The sequence below is a fragment of the Pristiophorus japonicus genome, chromosome 4 (genome assembly GCF_044704955.1).
Source record: "Pristiophorus japonicus isolate sPriJap1 chromosome 4, sPriJap1.hap1, whole genome shotgun sequence".
Taxonomy (NCBI): domain Eukaryota; kingdom Metazoa; phylum Chordata; class Chondrichthyes; family Pristiophoridae; genus Pristiophorus; species Pristiophorus japonicus.
In genome coordinates this window covers 174875794-174900527 of record NC_091980.1, presented here as the reverse complement: position 1 = coordinate 174900527, position 24734 = coordinate 174875794, and the positions used below count along the sequence as shown (strand labels likewise).

Genomic DNA, 24734 nt, shown 5'->3' with positions numbered 1-24734 from the left:
GCCGGTGATTGGAGCGTGGGCAAGTACTGTAGGAGTGACGAGGTCGGGGCGAAGGAACGGTGAGAGATTGCAGAGGGACATGATCAGGACCCATGAGAGGCGCAAGTTCGGGGCCAGGAGAGGCAAGAGCCCAGGGGCAGCACGGGCCAGCCCACACTGCGAAACGTGTGCACACTAGGTCCGTGCAGCAGAGCAGGTCTCCAGTCGTCTTGGGTAATCCTTGCCACTGGACCAAGACCTAGCTCTGTCAAACCCGTGTGGTGGCTGGTGTGCAACGGCCACCACACGTTAAAAAAATCCACGCACAGGCATTTTCCACCCTTCAACTTGTAATTTGGGACCTAGAATATCAGGTCCCTCATTGAAACACCTGTGAACTCATACCTTTTTGGCATGGAAGCAAATCATCCTCAGTTCGAGGAACTGCCTATGGTGTTGGTTGAGGGATAAATATTGGCCAGGACACCCTGCTCTTCTTTAAAAGTGCAATGGGATCTTTTGATGTCCATCTGAGAGGACAAACAGGGCCTTGGTTTAACATCTCATCAGAAAGGCAGCATCTCAGACAATCCAGCACTCCTTCAGTAGACCAGACCTGGCAGGTTCCTTTACCTTAAGGAGATTATGCACCAGTTGGCTTTTTAACAACAATCAGCTTTCAGTTTCCCCCATGTAAGTTATCAGATTTATTGAATTCAACTTCACAACGTGCAACGGTGGGATACCAACTCACTACCTCGGTTACTAGTCCAGTACTATAACCACTATTGTATCTATATTAAACTATGTCAAACAGACTCCGTAAAGCATTAGTCACAGTATTTAGAGTTCATTGTATTAAGCTTACAATTTATTCAGCAGAGTAACAGCTATAAATCAGCAGAATGTTGGAACTAAACCACAATAGAACGCACCTATGACTTTTGAAGTGGTACTTACCGCTGGAACTCCTGTTATGGTAAGTAGATCCATTTTCAGGACTTGGAAATTTTTTTCAAACTCCTACAGGAAATGGATCATAATGGGGTGGGTCTTAGATTGAAAGCCAGGCTGACTGGCTGAAAATGGGTCGGTTGGGGCTTCCACTGCTACCGCTGATTGGTGGAGTCATGGTGATGTCACGGCGCGTGTGCGTCACCATGCTCTCTCCCCTCCGTTGAAGGGGAGAAATTCTATCATTTTTTAAACTTTGGCCACTGGGCCACTAGGAAAGGTTTCGGCTGGGCCAGCAGCCTGGCACCCAAGAGGGGGTGCCAAGCTGCCCGTTGGCGGCCTAGCTCTGCTCTGACAAGTGGCCGGTTACATTCATGCTACCCAAGTGTCAGGCAATGATCATCTCCAACGGCAAAAGGCCCAACCACCTCCCACTGGCACCACCATCACAGAGTCCCACACCATCAACATTCTGGAAATCACATCCGACTAGAAGCTTAATTAGACCAGCCAGATCAACAACATGGCTACAAAAGCAGGGCACAGATTGGGGACAGAGGATGATCATAACTACGAGTATGGAAAAAGAGCAAGCGCAACAGTATGTGTAAATGAGAGGACGGGTAGTGTAGAAGAGTGTGTGTGCATTGGACAGTGAGCAGCAGGATTGCAAAAAAAAAGGTAGACCCTGTGAGCAAAACAGCAAGTGGGAAAAAATTCACTAAGTTGAACAATATTTTTTTGTTGAGACTGCCTTTCACAACTTAATAAATTCATCAGTCTGATCTAGTTGAGTGTCAGCCCTGGCTCAGTGGTAACACTCTCGCCTCAAGTTAAAAGGTCGCGGCGGGTCCAGCGGCAGCGTCATATTGCTCTCGCCCTTTGCGCTGTCGGTAACTGGAAAATGGCACCATGGTGACGTCAAGCGGCATGCAATGCCGACTTAACGTTACCAATGCGAACTTTGATCCTTGCACTAAATCCAGCGCTGGGTCCTAAGCACGCCAGGTTAACGTGAAGTGCAAGCAGGCTGACAGGCTGATGTTTGCAGCTCTTAAAGGGACACACACATCATTCAGATAAGTTTGAATTTAAGGGTTTGGTCTTTTTTTTTTGCTTTTATTGAAGTGGTGGCTTGCTGCAATAGATGTGAAAAGTTTTTTAAAAAAATGTGTAGGGAGTGCTGCTGGACACTTGCAATGGCTCAAATGGTAAATGAAGGCCTTTGAAAAGACATAGCATGCTGTGACTACTCATTAGGTTACGCAACATCCGTGGAGAAAAAAGATGAGTTCACATCTCGGGTGAAGATGCTGCCAGACCAACTGAGTATTTCCAGCATTTTATGCTGTCATTTCATATTTAAGCATCCGCTTGAAGAGGGAAGAGGAAGACACAGAAGAGAAGGAATCAGACATAAGGAAACATCCCAGACAGCCCTTTGTGGCCGAGACATCCTGGATAGATTCATCTGCCTGTGGTCCCACTGGCTGGACAGGCTGCATTTCTTGAATGCTTGAAATGAGGAAGGCACAAGGGTGGAGTTGTGCTGACGGATGGGTGGGAAAGCAAGAGGTGCATGCAAGGAGGATCATCACATACGAGGATACCCACATCTTGTAACCTGTCAACCTCGCCGCTGGCCAAGGGCTCAACCATGCCTCTGCCAAGAATGGCCTGCACATGGCCTCCCAGGGGGTGAGGTGAGGCTAGGAATGAGAAATGTGCCTCGATATTGGTGCAGATTGTTGGTAGGTGAGTGATTGGGGATTGTGCATTGAGCAGTGTGTGCAGTAGTTAGGAGACAGCTTTTGAAGATGCATTCACTGACCTTGACCAGTGGTCTGAGGTCATGAAACTTCTTTGGGCACAGGAGCCAGGTAATGGGGGGGCGACACTGCTGGCAGTGAGGACCTCAGTGATGTACTCCCACATTGTTTTTTCTGGAGGGTATCATGACCCGTAGGTAGAGGGCCGCTCTTGCAGTTTTGACCCTTTGCACAAAGCTGCAATGCTGCGTGCGAGACCCTTGATGGCCCTTCCTGGCTTGCTGAACCATTTGTTTTAGTGTTGAGGCAGTTTTCCCATTTGTTGAGGTTGGGAAGGTAATTCAGCTTTAAAAGCTTCACATTTGGAATTTCTTTTAAATACTGAATATTTCTTAAAAGGCAGAAATGGCTGAAAAATGTATTGATTCACTGCATTTTATTTTGTATTGCTTCAGTGTGCATGGCCCCTTTAAATCTCAGACCTGTTCCTTGCCCACAATTCCTTGCGAGCTCCACAGATTTTCGCAGAGAGGCTGTGGGAAGCTGCAATGCTGGACCTGGACAGAAACTTCGTCCTGGATCCCTCCAGCAATGCCACCAGGACGGTGTTGCATGGAAGGTATCTATCTCCATGTCCCCAAGGCCAATTTCACTCAATTAGCGTTGCCAATTCCAGTGGCTGTTAACTGCAGTTGCCGTGACACCGGCAACTTTGCTGGCGAACATGAATTTCCCCCTATAATCCAGTGCCAATACTGAGGGGGTGCTGCCTTTCAAATAAGAAGTTAAACCGAGGCCCCTTCTGCCCTCTCAAGGGGACGTAAAAGAATCACGTATGTTTGATGCAACTGTTTGGACCAGCCCACGCCCCCAAACCCCCAGTGCCTGGTGCACCTGCTATGATGCACTCCACTGCAAGAGAATGGAAATTCAAGCAAGGCTGGAGGGAGGAGTGGGGGCGGGGAACGGAGGAAGCAAAAATTAAATAAATAAATCAGCCAGGGTTCCTGCTTCTGATGTCTGTCACCAGGCTGGAAAGTGCACTTGTGTATGGCGAGAAATGGATCAGCATCAGCTGTGATACCACTATCCCCCCCACATTTGAATAACCTGCCCTGGAATTATATCTCAGTATGAGGGATGGCCCAGGTGGCTCAGCAAATTTACCCAGTGAATATCTGAGCGAAACTGACCAGCAAGGTGCCAGCTTTGATTCCCAGTTAGCGCCAAGCCAGCTGATCTCAGCCAGGGTAGTAGTAGAGTTCCTGCAATTGACCTCTGGATTTTACAGGATTCTCAGTACTGATTACTAACACCATGTGTGTGTGTGTGTGTGTGTGTGTGTGTGTGTGTGTTCACATGTGTGTGTGTGTGTGTGTGTTCACGTGTGTGTGTGTGTGTGTGTGTTCACGTGTGTGTGTGTGTGTGTGTGTGTGTGTTCACGTGTGTACATTCAGCAAGGGGAGGGCCAGGCTTAGCTGTGATACTCCATGCAGTCAAAGACTGTTGAAATCAAAGCTCACCTGTAAACACTCAGTATTTGGATGAGATACTGGGCATGCAAAATAGGAGGTGAGACGATTAGTGAGAAAAGAGGAGCAACCAAGAAAATTGGGAGGGAAAATGTTAAACCTGTGTCATGTCATCAAATGTACCCATATGTTGAAAACTTCAACTGTAGATGTGCTTGAAATACATCCCATTAACAGTTTTTTAGGGCGATGCAGCTCATATTATGACATATTGCACATAGCCCAATTCAGTTCTGCCCTTTCTCTCCTTCATAACATTTAATGTGCTCCTCTTGAATTTCTGGTAAAAAAATACCTCATTATTAGACTTAGAAATTGATGATGGAATCCAAGTTTGACTCCTAGAGTTCATTAGCTAGGAGTCATTATAGTAGAAGGATTACATTAAGCTGTGTTTACATTTACAACCAGCATTTCTAAGCCCCAAATGGAGCAGGAGAAACACTTAAGAGCCACTGATTCTGCAAGAGTACATAAAAGAGCTCGGACCGCTGGATAATTGTGGACCCCTGTTATTCTTTCCACCCCCCCACCCCCACTCCCCAACAAAAAGAAACTTTCAAAATAGAGATGAAATGCTAGAAATGCAAAATTTAAAGCAGAATACACTGAAAATACATAGCAAGATGGAAGATTTCCAATGCTCCTATTTAGCAGTGTGTTATTCTGGCCTCATGTGCATCCCTGATTTTCATCACTCCACCATTGGCAACCGTGCTTTCAGCTCCCTAGGCCCGAGGGTCTGGAATTCTCTCCCAAAACTTCTCTGCCTCTCTCTCCTCCTTTAAAACACTCCTTAAACCCCAACTCTTTTACCAAGCTTTTGGTCATCTGTTCTAATACCTCTTTATTTGGCTCGGTGTCAAATTTTGTCCAATAACGCTCCTGTGAAGTGCCTTAGGACGTTTTAAAGATTAATTCGTTTTTTTTTTAAACCAGACATTCAAGAGGAGAACATTACGTTTTGTGAAGGAGAGAAAGATAAATAAAAAACTCATTAGTAAAAGTGGAATGAAGCTGTCGGATTGTCGTAAAAACCCAACTGGGTCACTATTGTCCTTTCGGGAGGGAAACTTGCCGTACTTACTCGGTCCGGCCAAAATGTGACACCAGTCCCACACCAACATGGTTCGACTCTTAACTGCCCTTGCCTGGCATAGACCAGTTGAGCCAAATAGTCTGTTTTTGTATTGTAAATTCAATGTAAACACAGATTTTGGCAAAGAGACAGATACATAGGCACTCCCACATATACATAGCGAGACAGAGACATAGGCACATATACCCTAGTTCCATTCTCATCCTCTTAAAATCAGCTTTTTTCCACTTTATTACTTTGGTCTTCTCAATCTTTATCTTAAATCTTATTATAAGAATATAAGAAATAGGAACAGGAGTAGGTCATACAGCCTCTTGAGCCTGCTCCGCCATTCAATAAGATCATAGCTGATCTGATCATGGACTCAGCTCCATTTCCCCGCCCGCTCCCCATAACCCCTTATCCCCTTATCGTTTAAGAAACTGTCTATTTCTGTCTTGAATTTATTCAATGTCCTAGCTTCCACAGCTCTCCGAGTCAGCGAATTCCACAGATTTACAACCATCTGAGAGAAGAAATTCCTCCTCATCTCTGCTTTAAATGGGCGGCCCCTTATTCTAAGATCCTGCCCTCTAGTTCTAGTCTCCCCCATCAGTGGAAACATCCTCTCTGCATCCACCTTGTCAAGCCCCCTCATAATCTCATACGTTTCGATAAGATCACCTCTCATTCTTCTGAATTCCAATGAGTAGAGGCCCAACCTACTCAACCTTTCCTCATAAGTCAACCCCCTCATCCCCAGGATCAACCTAGTAAACCTTCTCTGAACTGCCTCCAAAGCAAGCATATCCTTTCGTAAATATGGAAAACAAAACTGCACGTAGTATTCCAGGTGTGGCCTCACCAATACCTTATATAGCTGTAGCAAGACTTCCCTGCTTTTATACTCCATCCCCTTTGCAATAAAGGCCAAGATACCAATGGCCTTCCTGATCACTTGCTGTACCTGCATACTATCCTTTTGTGTTTCATGCACAAGTACCCCCAGGTCCCGCTGTACTGCGGCACTTTGCAATCCTTCTTCATTTAAATAATAACTTGCTCTTTGTTTTTTTCTCCCAAAGTGCATGACCTCTCACTTTCCAACATTATACTCCATCTGCCAAGTTTTTGGCCACTCATTTAGCCTGTCTATGTCCTTTTGCAGATTTTTTGTATACTCCTCACACATTGCTTTTCCTCCCAGCTTTGTATCGTCAGCAAACTTGGCTACGTTACACTCAGTCCCTTCTTCCAAGTCGTTAATATAGATTGTAAATAGTTGGGGTCCCAGCACTGATCCCTGCGGCACCCCACTAGTTACTGGTTGCCAACCAGAGAATGAACCATTTATCCCAACTCTCTGTTTTCTGTTAGTTAGCCAATCCTCTATCCATGCTAATATATTACCCCCAACCCCGTGAACTTTTATCTTGTGCAGTAACCTTTTATGTGGCACCTTGTCAAATGCCTTCTGGAAGTCCAAATACACCACATCCACCCTGTTCGTTACATCCTCAAAGAACTCCAGCAAATTTGTAAAACATGACTTCCCCTTCATAATTCCATGCTGACTCTGCCTGACCGAATTTTGCTTTTCCAAATGTCCTGCTACTGTTTCTTTAATAATGGACTCCAACATTTTCCCAACCACAGATGTTAGGCTAACTGGTCTATAGTTTCCTGCTTTTTGTCTGCCTCTTTTTAAAAATCATCATAGGCGGTCCCTCAAACAAGGATGACGTGTTTCCATGAGTTCACAGGTGTTTCGATGAAGGACCCGATGTTCCAGTCCTGAACTCCAATTGAGGGGGTGGAAGATGCCTATGCGTGAATTTTTTTTCAACATGTGGTGACCGTTGCACACCAACCATTACACGGGCTTGACAGAGCTAGGTCTTGGTCCAGTGGCAAGGATTAACCAAGTTTACTGGAGACCTGTTTTGTGCACGGACCTAGCGTGTACACATATCGCAGTGTGGGCTGCCCTTGGGCCCTCGACTCTTCTGGACCCCATACCCTCATCTGTCGCACCTCTGCTATTATCTTTCACTGCTCCTCCGCCATAAACATTCACCACATCTTGCCACAAACACTCGCTGCTCATCCGCCCCGACCTTCTCACTCCTCTATACTTGGGCCCTGGCGATGTTCCTGCCCACGCTCCAAAACAGTGACCAGGGTTTTGATGACGTCACCCAGTCGCCCATCTCAAAATTGTTCCACACTTTGAGCAGCTCGCGCTGGAGGTTAGTGGTATGCCGCTCCAGCTCTTTTATAGCCCGACCTGCGAAGCTGTGCTCTTGCAGGTTGGGGGCCACGATGTCCCAGGCCCGTCGCTCCAGCTCTTTATGGAGATTGCACAATCCCTGCCGCTACTTCTCTTAAGACCCTAGGATGCAAGCTATCAGTTCCAGGGGATTTATCTGCCTTTATTTTACTGGGTACCACTCCTTAGTAATTGTGATTGTGTTAAGTTCCTCCCCCCAATAGCCTCTAGACTATCCACTGTCGGAATATAGTTAGTGTCCTCTACTATAAAGACTGATACAAAATATTTGTTCAGAGTTTCTGCCATCTCCATGTTCTCCATTACTAATTCCCCGTTCTCATCCTCTAAGGGATCAACATTTACTTTAGCCACCCTTTTCCTTTTTATATACCTATAGAAATTCTTGCCATCTGTTTTTATATTTTATGCTAGTTTATTTTCATAGTCTATGTTGTGAACACTATTGCCTAGATGTTCCCCTTACTTCTCCTATTTTTTCTGGCTCATTTCCCATGACTAGATCCAGCAGTGCTCCCTCTCTTGTTGGGCTTTTTAAATACTGGGTAAGAGTCATGCGCACATTGTAAAAACTCCATTGACTGTGCCCTTTTTGCTACCTCTTGCCAGTTTATTTGGGGATAATTAAAGTCTCCCATGATTATTCTTCTGTCCTTTGCTCATTTCATGTGTTTGCTTGCATATTTCTTCCTCCACTTCCTTTCCACTAGTCAGTTGTATACCCCTTTTAGTGTGATCTATCCCTTATCTTTTATTGCAAACCATATGGATCCTGTTTCTAACTTTCGGTTAGTTATCTCTCTTTTTTCTACTGCCATTAAATTATCTCTAATTAGCACAGCGGCCACACCCCCATTTCTTCCTTCCCTATGTTTTCTGATTATGTTCAAACCTGCAATATTTAGTTGCTTGTCCTGTTCTTTATGTGGTCATATTTCAGTTATTTCTACTACATCTGGTTCCTTGCTACGGATTACTGCCTCCAGTTCCCCAGTTTTATTTTGGATGCTACTATATGGAGGAGGAGGAGGATTTATAGGGACATTATCTCTGTGAAAGTGGGTGCATTATGAAATCAAATCAACAAACAAGCTTACAGAAGCAGATCATGTACATCTGACTGGAGCTCTCGGTCATGCCATATCTACGTGAAGCCACTCTTTCCCATTCCTCTAAGTATCCTTATTCACCTTTGACCGGAGGAGAGCCAAGCTACATGTGAACAAATCCTACTAGTTGCTGTGACTCTGGCTATCTGCCCCAACTACAAAAGGTTCAACCCCAAATGCTCTTTTTCTAAAGCCAGTACTGTACAGTTGGCAAATCATCTCAATAAATAGAATGATTGAATCATATGACCAACTGGGGCATCATAGGTCAGTAACCATCAGTCTCATTAGCTCCAGAAATTCTTGAGTGTTTGAAATATCTCCAGTGCCAATCCAGTCAAGACAACACGAGAGAATTTTGTACCAAATTATATGACACAATTGCCTACACATTCAGTTAATACAAAGTGTTTCACAGTCCTCAATCCTGCTTTGTACTATTTTCTGTCTTCAGCATCGCGATGAAGCATGTATTCCTGGATACACAGACAGAAATCCAGCTGTTCACTAAAAAAGGGGCCTAGTTTGATGCGTTTCTAAATAATTTTACAGCTTGCTAACAATTCAATAAAGCAATCAATTGGTTTAAATTTGAAACCAGAGAACCACTAGGTAATAAGAGCAAGTGGTCATGTAAATTGCAGGAAAAAAAATATGAATGAGGAATGTGACTCATCATAAACTCTCAGCTATTGTGCAAATTTGAGTGCAAATGTGCAAGATTCTATTCCCATAAGGGAACACAGTAGGCGAATTTTGTTCAAGTATCAGTGTTCAAGTATTTCTAACCTGTGCACAGCCCGACGTACAGCCAAGCTGAATGCAGCCCCCACTATCTACATATACACACACAATTTCAGCAATCATGAGTGCAAACTCTGGACGATTTGCTCCTCCCTAATCCACGACTGTGGAGTCCATTACAGCAGCTCCGTTATCCCAGACGTCCTCTGTTAACCGAGTCAAAATTCAGGTCGTTCTGGTCCGGTTCCGCCACTCACTGCCTTAATTAGCTGTGCACTCACAACAGCAGGGGTGCAGCATCAATATGCCATGCCAAGAACCGATGGAAAATTGATTTGCACCCATTATTGTTTCACATAACAACTTGGTTCAGTGGCAGAACTCTTGCCTTTGAGTTTAAAGGTTACGGGTTCAAGCCCCACTACAGGATGAGAGCTCTTAATCAAGGCTGGCATTCCAGTGCTGCACTGTCAGAAGTGCTATGTTCTGTCTTTAAGCAGAGGTCCCATCAGCCTGTTACAGTTCAGGTAGATGTAATAAATCCCATTGCATTCTTTTGAAGAAGGGCATGGAGAGTTCCTGGTATATGACCAACATTCTTCCCTGAAACATCACCATCAATAACAAATTAACTGGCCATTCATCTCATTGCTGTTTGTGGGAGTGGCAGTTGATTCTATCAATGGGCGTGGGGTCTGGACGTGTTCCCTTATTGCAGCAGCTAACCCCAACATGCCATCCACATGTGCCCTGACAGTGTCTCGACAACCTGCAACATTCCCTCCCTAATGGCCAGTGACGTGGTTTGCACTACCTTTGACATTCCCTCCCTCATGGCTACTATTCCCTCACTGATGGTCCTGGATATTGTTCCCATTTCTCGTGAGAGTGTTGCTACTTCTCCCAACAGTCCCGCTACCACATCACTCACCCCACTGATGGCATCTAGGGGTGATCGGGCAAGGTCAATGCTCTCTCCACTCAATGACATCATCTGAATCACATCTGTTAGATACTGCACCTCAGGAGAGCGCGGTCGAGCTCTCCTTCCCCTCCTCCCCACGGGTGTGCCTCACTGCACCCCACCACTGGGACCCGCAGCCTGGGATGGCGGGGCCCTGGGTGTGCCTCGCTGCACTATACCACTGGGACCCGCAACCTCGGAAGGTGAGAAACCATGGAATGTCCCACCAACACTCAAACCACTTGTCACGGAAGGGGCTGTCACCTCCATGAGTGGCACCTTCTCCATATTCAGTACAACAGTGGGAGCTCCATCCCCTCCCCCTCCCCCGTGTTCTTGGTCTGGAGTGTTGGATTGGAAGATGTCCTCCTCTTCAGGCTCATCCTCATCTGAATCATCTTCCGCATCGTCAGGGTTGGCCTCAAGTTCTGCAAAATATAACAGAACAGTCAAATGGTTAGCAGCAGAGGAGGGGCAGGGTGGGTAGCATGAGTAGGCTCACACATCACAGGCCAGGCAGCAGGTTGATTTGAAGGACCATGATAAATTTGCAGGACTTACCCTCTCCCTCGAGTGTGGGCCCAGCTTGTGCAGTACTGATTGCTTTTTTCCAGCAGGACCCATCAAAGCAGCGACCCTCTCTTCCAAGGGTGTCAGTGCATGCAGATTTGCCGGGCCTCCTCTTGTTCGAGTTCTTTCCCTTTTGTTATGTGCTACTTTCCTCTGCAAAGATGAAAATGCAACTTTTTTTTAAAGAGAGGGTGTCTTTCTGCTGGGTGGGGCATGTACAGCTGGTCACATTTACAATTGCATTGAATAAATGAAAATATTACTTACATTAACTACTTGATCAAGGTCCTGCCATTTCTTTTTACACTGGTTTCCAGATCTCGTGGTCACCATTGCGCAGTAATCTTCTGCAACTTGGTTCCAGCGTTTCTTCATTTCTTTGGGTGGAACTTTTATGTGACCTGTGCTGGTATCCAGCTCCTGCCATCTGGCCTCAATCACAACTAGTGCCTCCACTTCTTCCTGTAAGAAATTCTTGGTCCTTTCTCCACGTTGCATCTTGTATTGCTCCAGCTGTGATTTTTCCAATGCTCTCACACAGCATGCCTTCTCACACACACAACTGGCTCTTTAAAAATGGTCGATTGCCAAATCCGAGCTGTACTGAACACATGCGTCCAATGGAACAACATCAAAAATTTAACTGTTTTCCCACGCATGCGCAGAAGATTGTTTTTTGATGCAGACAGCAGGCTCCACCCCCTGAGGCGACTGGACACACTGCTTGGCACCAAATGCAAATGAAACATCGGGTAAACGTTGGAAAAATATTTCTGGCCGAGAAACCCTGGCATAACTCTGACAATACGCCAGAAAATGGGCTTGGCGAAAACTGAGCCCTTTATATGCAATTATGCAAATCCAATAAGTGAAGTTTATAAATAAACTACATTTGGCCCTTTAACAATTTAAAAACAGAATTGCATGGGGCCATGTTGGAATGGCAGAGATGTGTGGATGGAGTTTTGTTTTTTGCTCGACTACCTTTGGAGATGAGCAAGTTTTGAGCACAGAAATTCCCCTTGCGAGGTGAAATGGGCAGGGTGGAATCTGTGACATTAAATAGCACATAGCGAGTAGAAGAAGCTTGTTGGGCAGGATGCTCTTTTGATGCTCCATGCTTCCTTAAAAATGAGCACCAGAAATGTTTTGCCCCTTCTCCAATGTCTCTGTGGGTGTGTTTCTCCTCGTTACTTACTGCATCAGGAGTGTAATTGGCTCAGTGTTTCTCCCTAAGCAGTATCTATACCAAGTTAGGAAAGTAAAACAATGCTCTGGGTCAGATTTGTACTTGATCTGCGTTGAAAAGGCCAAAGTGGATGGTAACCAGGTTTGGTCACAAGGTTAAAGAAACTGTAAAATGTAAGCAAAGAGATTCAGTGAAGCTGTCGAGAGTATACAGAGACTGCATTGTGATCTGGATCTGACGTATGTGGGAGTGGATTAGTGCAGCTGCCCTGGTTAGTCTCGACATTTTCCCTTGCATTTCTCCGAAAGCAGTGAAACGTCTGAAAGGATTGGGCCATGCAGTACAGGTGGAAACAAGCACTGAGTCAGTGGCCTGGTTACGTCACATAAGAACATAAGAATTAGGAACAGGAGTAGGCCATCTAGCCCCTCGAGCCTGCTCCGCCATTCAATAGGATCATGGCTGATCTGGCCTGGACTCAGCTCCACTTACCCGCCCTCTCCCCGTAACTCTTAATTCCCTTATTGGTTAAAAATCTATCTATCTGTGACTTGAATACATTCAATGAGCTAGCCTCAACTGCTTCCGCGGGCAGAGAATTCCACAGATTCACAACCCTCTGGGAGAAGAAATTCCTTCTCAACTCGGTTTTAAATTGGCTCCCCCGTATTTTGAGGCTGTGCCCCCTAGTTCTAGTCTCCCCTACCAGTGGAAACAACCTCTATGCCTCTATCTTGTCTATCCCTTTCATTATTTTAAATGTTTCTATAAGATCACCCCTCATCCTTCTGAACTCCAACGAGTAAAGACCCAGTCTACTCAATCTATCATCATAAGGTAATCCCCTCATCTCCGGAATCAACCTAGTGAATCGTCACTGTACCCCCTCCAAAGCCAGTACATCCTTCCTTAAGTAAGGTCACCAAAAACTGCACGCAGTACTCCAGGTGCGGCCTTACCAATACCCTGAACAGTTGCAGGACCTCCCTGCTTTTGTACTCCATCCCTCTCACAATGAAGGCCAACATTCCATTCGCCTTCCTGATTACCTGCTGCACCTGCAAACTAACTTTTTGGGATTCATGCACAAGGAACTCAAAAGAGTTTCATGCACAAGGACCCCCAGGTCCCTCTGCACCTCAGCATGTTGCAATCTCTCCCCATTCAAATAATATTCCCTTTTACTGTTTTTTTCCCCAAGGTGGATGACCTCACACTTTCCGACATTGTACTCCATCTGCCAAACCTTAGCCCATTCGCTTAACCTATCTAAATCTCTTTGCAGCCTCTCTGTGTCCTCTACACAACCCGCTTGCCCACTAATCTTTGTGTTATCTACAAATTTTGTTACACTACACTCTGTCCCCTCCTCCCTACAATGTATATTGTAAACAGTTGTGGTCCCAGCATCGATCCCTGTGGCACACCACTAAGCACCGATTTCCAACCCGAAAAGGACCCATTTATCCCGACTCTCTGCTTTCTGTTCGCCAGCCAATTCTCTATCCATGCTAATATATTTCCTCTGACTCCACGTATCTCTATCTTCTACAGTAACCTTTTGTGTGGCACCTTATCGAATGCCTTTTGGAAATCTAAATACACCACATCCTTCCTGACATGCTTCTGAATTGCAGTTGACGTGCTAGGGATTAATTCCACACCAGTAATTTAGATCAGACTTTTGCCAATTTTGGAGTCCATTCTATCTTTGCTCAGAAATAATGCCCCATCAAGAGACAGTAGTTTACAGAGGGGTTTCATTCCTTTTGTTCTTAGAGAAAATTTGGAAAGGACAGTGAAAGATGAAATTGCTTACCTGCAGTTTAACAGAAATAACAACTGAAGTGAGTTCCTTGTCCAACTCCTTTATGACAACCAGCTTCTTTAATGTTAAACTGCACAATCTGGAAAAAATACACAACATTCTCATCAGGAACCCATGGTATATGTATCGAAGCAGAACAGAAACTCAAAACCCATTAGTACCTTAGGCAGACCTTGGGTTGTATATGCTCCTGACTGTGGTCTTCCCTCAAACATAGCTTGCAACTAACCAGTACTAATCAGGATGCACTAAATTTAGAAAAGGAGCAGTGGGGAGCAAGGCTGCCAAGCTGGCAAAATTGGCCCCTATTCAAGCGGCCTATGAGTTCCACCCTTTTAACATAGTGCAGGTTGAAAAGGGTGATCCTTGGTACGAAAGCTACTACCCAGTTAAAACAAGATTAAACTTTTGGTTCAATCCTGATGGTAATCAATAATACCTCAGGGTGCACAAGCTGCCAGAAGGTATTGGTTCTGCATGTTGTTGGGGCTGTGGGGGAATGGTTGTGATTTGGTTACCATTTCCCTAGTAGCACTCTTACAAGCTTTGCAATTTAGGAGAAAGAAATGAGCATTCACGTTTCCCATTCCCTGACCCTTACTAGTACCTAGACTACCAGGAACTATGTTTGAATTCCTATGTGATGTTGCAATATATCTGCAAAATATCACAAAATGTAAATTGAATAGGTCTATAAAATAAGTATGGTCGGCAGATCATTATACAATGTTAGTGCAGAGGTGTCATTAATATTAGGTGCACTCTCCGTAGCAATGCTTTCTCAACCATGTATAGTAACCAGTACCAGAATGATGGAATCTTTAATAAAGTAGTTATGCAGATTGCAGTTTTCAACTCACTAAATCCCAAACAAGAATGATATGCTCAGAGCTCCAATTCCTCCTCTCGCTCTCTCTCTCTCTCTCTCCTCCCCCCCTCCCCCCCTCTCCTCTCCTCCACTCCCCTTCCCCCCCCCCACCCCCCCACTCAGCATCTCTTGAGGTGGAGGCTAATGGAACAGGAAATATATAGAGATCTATCTTCTGCATCTAAACAATCTGGGGAGCATTCTGACGCTGATGTGTTATTAATACTGTATGCATACAGTATGCTGTGCTTTCTTGGAGCTTTTTAATTTTCTTTTACTGATTGTCATTGATATTAGTGCCAGAAGCTTGGTGAAGGAGTCCCTTTGGACCTGGGTGTTCAAAATGGGAAAAAAAAAAAATGTTCTGTTTCCCAGTGCTCCCTCATCTAGCTGAGCCAAAAATTCATTAAAAAAATTTACCCAGCTTATGAGATAGAGCTTTTTAGCTTTGGAGCAGTGGTCAAACCCCATCTGGAATACTGCATTCAGTTTTGGGTAGTTTTCAGTGGCCTTGGGGGTGGTGCAGAATGATATCGAAACTTAGAGGGTTAAAATATGAGTACAGATTGCATAAACTTAGCTTGTATTCCCTTGAGTTTAGAATGTTGAGTAGTGATCTGGCCAAGATGTTTAAAGCGTTAAATTGATTCAATAGGGTAGGTACAGAGAAACTAATTCCGCTAGTGGTGGGGGAATCAAGAATGAAGGGACATAATCTTAAAATTAGAACTAGGCCATTCAGGAATGAAATCGGAAAACACCATCACACAAAGGGTAGCAGAAATCTGGAACTCTCCCCGCTAAAAGGCTGTGAATGCTGGGGGTCAATTGGAGTTTTTAAAAACAGTTCAACAGATTTTGGTTGAGCAAGAATATATCTAGGGATATGGAGCTCAGTCAGGTTAATGGAGTGAAGGTAAAATCAGCCATTATCTAACAATGGTGGAGCCGGCTCAAGGGGCTGAATGGCCTACTCCTATTCCTAATGTTCCGACGAGAGTCCAAGGAGTTATTGACAGATATAACAGTTCCTTTAATTGTCTTTCAAGTGTACAACTATTTCAAAAGTTTATTGGTGTGTAACTGAAACTAAACCTCAATGGGTTACTGCAAACTCATCATTATCTTCCACTGTAACTCGCACCTAAGGATACATCAATACTGCCGCTATCGCAGTGTCTGAAACATGTAGCTGCAGTACGGATGTTACGAGAGACAAAACCCTCTCTGCATTGCCTCGGTGAAACCCGAATTCTGCTGCCCAGGAAAGAGCTCTGTGCACTAGTATTTAGAATGTACACAGCTGCTCTCCCAGGAGTCACATTTTAAATGCTTGGGCAGTGCAGCGGCACGGTCTGAACATTTGAATTAATTACAGCAACTTGCATTTATATAGCACACTTAGCGTAACAAAACACCCCACAGTGCTTCAAGGAACGTTTTCAAACAAAACTTGACACTGAGTTACAGAAGGAGATAACAGAACAGGTGACCAAAACCCTGGCCAAAGGAGTAGGTTTTAAGGAGTGCCTTAAAGTGGAGAGAAGTGTAAAGAAGCAGCGAGGTTTAGGAAGGGAATTCCACAGCTTAGGGCCGAGACAACTGACAGCACGGCCCCCAATGGTGGAACTGTGAAAATCGGGGTTGCGCAAAGGAGGGTTGCCGGGCTGGAGGGAGTTGCAGAGATAGGTATGTACGAGGCCATGAAGGGATTTAAAAACAAGGATGAGAATTTTAAAATCGAGGCATGGCTGGACCGGGACCCAATGTAGGTCAGCAAGCACAAAGGGTGATGGGTAAATGGAACTTGGTGCGAGTTAGGACACGGACAGCAGAGTTTTGGATGAGCTCAAGTTTATGGAGGGTGGAAGATGGGAGGCCGGCCAGGAGAGCAGATGATGTAAAAAGTGCCCAGGGCACTTTGACACACCTGACTTATGCTGCACTGGATTTACACTCATGGTGTCAAATAGAAGCTGTGCGAGACTCTCTTCTCTGGGGCAGGGTCTCGCATCACTTCTCTCCAGTCAGTTCCAGATTAGTGCTACAATTTTAGAGTCGGTGAGGAGTCCTTTTGCACAAAGGCTGAAGTTGGAGCAGAGAAACACATGTAAAACATTCAGGCTTCAAGCTTTGGTCTGCGTGCTTTTTTTGTTGGTTAAAAAAAATACTTCTATGTTGTAAACAAAATCATTTGAGGAACTGAGAAAAATGACACGATTAAAAGAACAGCACTTCCATTGAAATAGAATAAAGATATCAATAGGTTCCACTTAAATGGTAATACAAAATTTCATTTCTGTTAAAAAGGACCTCTTTGTCACAAAACAATGGCACTCCTTTCTAAACAAGCGTGAAAGACATTGTCATCTCTGGTGTTAAATGGTACCATGTGCTAGTCACAGCAACACAATGAATGTTTCTCCGCTTTGTGCAACAGAAAGGCATTCATGCAGCGACAGTGAGCACAGCTCGGCAGTGACTCACTGCAGCATTCAATCAGCTAAAAATAACAGGCTGGCTTTGAACAGCTACCCCAGAGACCCAGTGCTTGCACTTAGGAGGAGAATGGGGGAATCAAATCGGTGTGTTTGGCACAAACACATACTTTAATTCAGACAACCACTAACCAGCGTTCTATTCTGGACAGCCATTCCACGCAGTTGCACAAAAATATATATTTTTAAATTTCTTAATTATCCATCTGTCAACATACAGGAATTATTCTTTACAAAAAGTGCTTTAACATACACAATTCAGACTACTATGACGTTATTTCAAAGGCCTTAGAATGCCTGAATGCCACCGGCACAATAGCTTCGGTTAAGTTAACTGCTGCACGGCAAGCGAGCCGCAGGTGGGCAGAGGAAACGTTTCAAGGACATCCTCAAAGCCTCCTTGATAAAATGCAACCTCCCCACCGTCTGCTGGGAGTCCCTGGCCAAAGACCGCCCTAAGTGGAGGAAAAGCATCCGGGAGGGCGCTGAGCACCTCGAGTCTCGTCGCCGAGAGCATGCAGAAAGCAAGCACAGGCAGCGGAAGGAGCATGCGGCAAACCAGACCCCCCCACCTACCCTTTCCTTCAACGACTGTCTGTCCCACCAGTGACAGAGACTGTAATTCCTGTACGAGACTGTTCAGTCACCTGAGAACTCACTTTTAGAGTGGAAGCAAGTCTTGCTTCCTCGATTTCAAAGGACTGCCTATGATGATGATTCTATATCATTGCCAGGTGTGAATAACCCTCTTCGCCCACCAATTCAGTGACCCACCAACCTTCACTGTCCAGACTTGCACAAATAGAATGTCCACTTGGACAAAAAAATGGGTCAGTGCCTTTGGAAGAGATGGGGAGAGACCTGGCAGGGAGGAGAGAGATAAGGCAACAGAAATTCCAGTACTGGGATTGATCTAGTGGACTTATAATTAAAGAACACTGAGGACCTACATTCACTTAAAGATGGGTCATAGCTGGCCAAACTCACTTCATTTAGCACCATCGATTTACTGTGCTTGTCCATCATTGTAGAGATGCCTTCATCTGTGCTTTCTGCTTAAGCTGATGCAGTCAGCTAAACACATCTAGTGGTTTTCAAAGTCAGTAAGTCAATACATGAGCTTCAAAAAAAAAGAGCTCCCTGGCTTACAAGCACTGCATTGGTTTTCGCTCCCTGTAAATGGATTTGGTGGAAAGAAGGGATTGTGGATCACAGTTGACAGAAGACAGATTAAACTAGAAGGCACGTGAACTTTGAGTGAAGCTATCGAACAGAAATTCCAGAAACTCAACGCAAAGCTGATTACGCCAAAACACGTTCCCAGTAACCATAAAGAATGAGCACCATCTTCTATTGTAAAATATTCTGGGGCAACAAAAGAAACAGCAGAATTGTCCTCCAGTAGTGGTCTCAGCATCAAGTTCAGAATTGCACATGTTTCGTCCAAATGCTACCTCCCTGCCCAACGGGTATGGTCCATGCATCATGGATAGTTTTAAATTTTACATTTAAAATGGTGCATCATGATTAACTTTTGAACATTCCTCTATTTCTCCACTGGAATCATAGAATGGCGGCAGATTAGGAAAAGGGGAGGTGCAATGAGACCTGGGTGTCATGGTTCATCAGTCACTGAAAGTGGGCATGCAGGTACAGCAGGCGGTGAAGGCGGCAAATAGTATGTTGGCCTTCATAGCTAGGGGATTTGAGTATAGGAGCAGGGAGGTCTTACTGCAGTTGTACAGGGCCTTAGTGAGGCCTCACCTGGAATATTGTGTTCAGTTTTGGTCTCCTAATCTGAGGAGGGGCATTCTTGCTATTGAGGGAGTGCAGCAAAGGTTCACTAGACTGATTCCAGGGATGGCTGGACTGTCATATGAGGAGAGACTGGATCAACTGGGCTTTTATTCACTGAAGTTTAGAAGGATGAGGGGGATCTCATAGATTCTGACGGGACTGGACAGGTTAGATGCGGGAAGAATGTTTCCGATGTTGGGGAAGTCCAGAACCAGGGGACATAGGCTTAGGATAAGGGGTAGGCCATTTAGGACTGAGATAAGGAGAAATTTCTTCACTCAGAGTTGTTAACCTATGGAATTCCCTGCCGCAGAGAGTTGTTGATGCCAGTTCATTGGATATATTCAAGAGGGAGTTAGATATGGCCCTTACGGCTAAGAGGATCAAGGGGTATGGAGAGAAAGCAGGAAAGGGGTACTGAGGGAATGATCAGCCATGATCTTATTGAATTGACGATGCAGGCTCAAAGGGCCGAATGGCCTACTCCTGCACCTATTTTCTATGTTTTCTATGTTAATCATACAGCACATAAGGAGGCCATTCGGTGAGTTGTGTCTCATGTCGGTTCTTTGAAAGAGCTGTCCAATTTAGTCCCACACATCGTTCCCTCTAAGTTGTGTGCCCACACAGCTGTCTGTCAGTCCTGTGCAGCCCGGGACCTGCTTTAGCAATGTTAAATTTTGCGCATGCACGATACTGCGAATGGGCCACGCAGTCTATTAGCCCTGTACCCCAGCTTTTTCCCTATAACCTTGCAAATTAGTCCTCTTTGAGGACATGTCCAATTGTCTTTTGTAAGTTGATAAGGAATCTGATTCCACCATCCTTTTAGGTAGCACATTCTAGATCTTAACAACCCTCTGTGAAAAAAATTATCATTTCCCCTCTACTTCAACATGTTTAATCTGTGACCACTGGTTACCAACCCACTTGCAAGAGGAAACAGTTTCTATCTACTCTATCAAAACCCCTCACAATTTTAAATACCTCTATTAGATTTCCCCTTAACCTCCTCTGCTCCAGGGAAAACAATCGGAGCTTCTCCAATCTCTCCATCTAACTGAACTCCCTGATCCCTGGTATCATCCTTGTAAACCTCCACTGTACCCTCTCCAAGGCCTTTTTAAAAAAAAAATAGGTGCAGGAGTAGGCCATTCGGCCCTTCGAGCCTGCACCGCCATTCAATGAGCAGAACATGCAACTTCAGTATCCCATTCCTGCTTTCTCGCCATACCCCTTGATCCCCCTAGTAGTAAGGACTACATCTAACTCCTTTTTGAATATATTTAGTAAATTGGCCTCAACAACTTTCTGTGGTAGAGAATTCCACAGGTTCATCAGTCTGGTGAGCCTTCACTGCACTCCCTCAATAGCAAGAATGTCCTTCCTCAAGTTAGGAGACCAAAACTGTACACAATACTCCAGGTGTGGCCTCACCAAGGGGCCCTGTACAACTGTAGTAACACCTCCCTGCCCCTGTACTTAAATCCCCACGCTATGAAGGCCAACATGCCATTTGCTTTCTTAACCGCCTGCTGTACCTGCATGCCAACCTTCAATGACTGATGTACCATGACACCCAGGTCTCGTTGCACCTCCCCTTTTCCTAATCTGTCACCATTCAGATAATAGTCTGTCTCTCTGTTTTTACCACCAAAGTGGATAACCTCACATTTATCCACATTATACTTCATCTGCCATGCATTTGCCCACTCATCTAACCTATCCAAGTCACTCTGCAGCCTCATAGCATCCTCCTCGCAGTTCACACTGCCACCCAACTTAGTGTCATCCGCAAATTTGGAGATACTACATTTAATCCCCTCGTCTAAATCATTAATGTACAATGTAAACAGCTGGGGCCCCAGCACAGAACCTTGCGGTTCCCCACTAGTCACTGCCTACCATTCTGAAAAGTACCCATTTACTCCTACTCTTGGCATCCTTCCTCAAGTGTGGTGCCCAGAATTGTACACAATACTCCAGCTGAGGCCTAACCAGCGATTTGTAAAGGTATAGCATAACTTCCTTGTTCTTATATTCAATGCCTCTATTTACAAAGCCAGGTATCCCATACATATTCTTAACTGCCTTATCAACTTGCCGTGTCACCTTCAAAGATTTGTGAATATGCACCCTCTGGTGCCTCTGCTCTTGTACCCCCCTCAAAATAGTACCATTTAGATTATACTGCCTCTCCATGTTGTTCCTCCCAAAGTGAATCACTTCACACTTATCCGCATTAAATTGCATCTGCCATGTGCCTGCCCATTTCACCAGTCTATTTCGTTCCTGAAGTATGGTACTATCCGGCTCACGATTTACCACATTGCCAAGTTTTGTATCATCTGCAAACTACAAAATTGTATTCGCTACACTAAAGTCCATGTAATTTATATGCAACAAGAAAAGCAATTATAGTTTTTAATTTGAAAAGAATTATAGGAAACATAAATTACAGTTGTTTTAAACTATATTCAGCAGACCAGACTGATCATCACTCCCCCAAAAGGCCTCCCAACATTGCTTGCTGAGACTTCACTAAGCTGACGTCTCGCCCCTTATTACTGGCAGGTTTTCAGATCTTTAGCATTTTATCCTGCATTTCCCTTTAGATCTCTTAAGCTCCAAAATCAGTCTCCTCTGCAGTGTAAATCTTCTTCACTCCCTCCAAAAAAGCAATCTCTTCTCCACAGAAGCATTCTTTCCTCCCCTGTTGGACTCTTCACTGCCTGTCCTGGCTATATTTTGCATCTGATACTCTGCTCCAAGAGCAGACTCTGACGCACAATGCAGTGGGAATTCGTGATCTGGCAACAACTATCATGAGTTCTTGTCCGCAGCCTGTAACTGCAATGCCAGATGCCAGAGTGAAGCAACATCGGCTAGGAGCAAAAGCCAAGACCAGCAGTGACCACCTCCCTCCCCCCAACCACCTTTTATGCCAAGGAACAGAGGGGTCTGTCTCGCTGTATGTAAAATGTAAAACCACCCACTCTTGGCCCAGTCACACCTCCACTCAAGGAATGGAGGCAGCTAAAGAAAGAATCCACCAGCACATCAGCGACTGCAGTGTAAACTCACCAAAACAGCTCGTATCAACTCCCCTCCTCCTCACTTGGAAAACTGCAAATGTAACGCCCCTATTTAAAAAAGGAGGCAGACAAAAAAGCAGGAAACTGTAGACCAGTTAGCCTAACATCTGTGGTTGGGAAAATGTTGGAGTCCATTATTAAAGAAGCAGTAGCAGGAAATTTGGAAAAGCAAAATTTGGTCAGGCAGAGTCAGCATGGATTTATGAAGGGGAAGTCATGTTTGACAAATTTGCTGGAATTCTTTGAGGATGTAACGAACAGGGTGGATGAAGGGGAACCAGTGGATGTAGTGTATTTGAACTTCCAGAAGGCATTTGACAAGGTGCCAGGTTACTGCACAAGAAAAAAGTTCACGGGATTAGGGGTAATATATTAGCACGGAGAGAGGATTGGCTAACAAACAGAAAACAGTCGGGATAAATAGTTCATTCTCGGATTGGTAACCAGTAACTAGTGGGGTGCCGCAGGGATCAGTGCTGGGACCCCAACTATTTACAATCTATATTAACGACTTGGAAGAAGGGACCGAGTGTAACATAGCCAAGTTTGCTGACGATATAAAGATCGGAGAAAAAGCAATGTGTGAGGAGGACACAAAAAATCTGCAAAAGGACATAGACAGGCTAAGTGAGTGGGCAAAAATTTGGCAGATGGAGTATAATGTTGGAAAGTGTGAGGTCATGCACTTTGGCAGAAAAAAAATCAAAGAGCAAGGTATTATTTAAATGAAGAGAGATTGCAAAGTGCCGCAATACAGCGGGACCTGGGGGTACTTGTGCAAGAAACACAAAACGTTAGTATGCAGGTACAGCAAGTGATCAGGAAGGCCAATGGAATCTTGGTCTTTATCGCAAAGGGGATGGAGTATAAAAGCAGGGAAGTCTTGCTCGAGTTATACAGGGTATTGGTGAGGCCACACTTGGAATACTGCGTGCAGTTTGGGTTTCCATATTTACGAAAGGATATACTTGCTTTGGAGGCAGTTCAGAGAAGGTTCACCAGGTTGATTCCGGAGATGAGGGGGTTGACTTATGAGGAAAGGTTGAGTAGGTTGGCCCTCTACTCATTGGAATTCAGGAAAATGAGAAGTGATCGTATCGAAACGTATAAGATTATGAGGGGGCTTGACAAGGTGGATGCAGAGAGGATGTTTCCACTGATGGGGAAGACAGAGAACTAGAGGGCAAAATCTTAGAATAAGGGCCGCCCATTTAAAACTGAGATGAGGAGAAATTTCTTCTCTCAGAGGGTTGTAAATCTGTGGAACTCACTGCCTCAGAGAGCTGTGGAAGCTGGGACATTGAATAAATTTAAGACAGAAATAGACAGTTTCTCAAACGATAAGGGAATAAGGGGTTAAGGGGAGCGGGCAGGGAGGTGGACCTGAGTCCATGATCGGATCAACCATGATCGTATTGAATGGTGGAGCAGGCTCGAGGAGCTATATGGCCTACTCCTGCTCCTATTTCTTATATTCTTACGTGCACTTCCAATCTTGTCTAAGCCAGTGTCCACGGGTGACTGTGCTAACATCTAAAAGCTGACTTGCTTGTCAATGTGACTTCAAAGATGAAAATCAAAAACAGTTGCTTGTCGTCAGAGTTTCACAACTCATCAAAACCAGGAAAGGTGGCTAGATTCCTTAAATCTTGTTAAATAAAAATCTAAATTAGCACCAAATGTTGCTTTAAGCATGAGAATTGAGTGCAACATGCTTGAAGGTACAATTCTAAAACTAAAAACAAAGGATCACTTTTTCAGTGCAATGAAACAATGATAACCAGAGACAGCAAGGTAACAGTGTTTTAGTGCAGTGTCTCCAGGCGTCATCAGAACTCATCTGCTCTTTGAAATCCACCAACTATTCTTCACACCTTCTTCTGACCACCCAACTTTTTCTTGCTGATCCCATCCTTACCAACATCTTCAGACTTGTGCTCACCACCCCACTCAAAGCTACATTACACCCCTTGTTGTTTAATAAAAAGCTCGCCTCTCTATCTTTCAAACCACCGCCCTGACTCTAACTTGCTCTTTCTCTCCAAGCTACTTGAACACATTACTGCTGCTCAACCCCATTCTCTATTTGAGTCCCTCCAATGCAGTTCCATTTTGCACACAGCACCAAGACTATTCTTTGTGGCTGTGATCTTGTGTGGCTGTACATCCTTGGCCTCTCTGCTGCCTTCAGCACTGTTTACTTTTCTCCTACATGGTTTACCTGAATGACACATCTCATCATCCTACCCCTGTGCAATCACCACCTTTCCTCTAACTGTTCTCCCTCCCATGCCCATACAATCAGCTCTGGAATGTCTCAGGGTTCCATCCTCCTATTCATCATCTCTGTACTATTCTTCACTGATATTATCCCCAAGAATAAGGTCGATTTCAATATGTTAACTGAAGACACCCTAATTGTGCTTCTCTGACACCAGCTCTACGATTTTTGCAGTACTATCTGGCCGAC

The 24734-nt window shown here is 44.7% G+C and overlaps 1 protein-coding gene across 8 annotated transcripts in view; it reads right to left on the bottom strand.

The window, feature by feature from the left end:
* The window catches only part of pacs2 (phosphofurin acidic cluster sorting protein 2), a 353460-nt gene that overhangs the window by 141328 nt on the left and 187398 nt on the right, over positions 1–24734 (bottom strand). For all 8 annotated transcript variants that reach the window (XM_070878838.1, XM_070878841.1, XM_070878842.1 and 5 more), the window contains exon 2: positions 13998–14085. In XM_070878838.1, coding sequence (XP_070734939.1) covers positions 13998–14085 — 88 coding nt within the window. The remainder of the gene's footprint in view (positions 1–13997; positions 14086–24734) is intronic.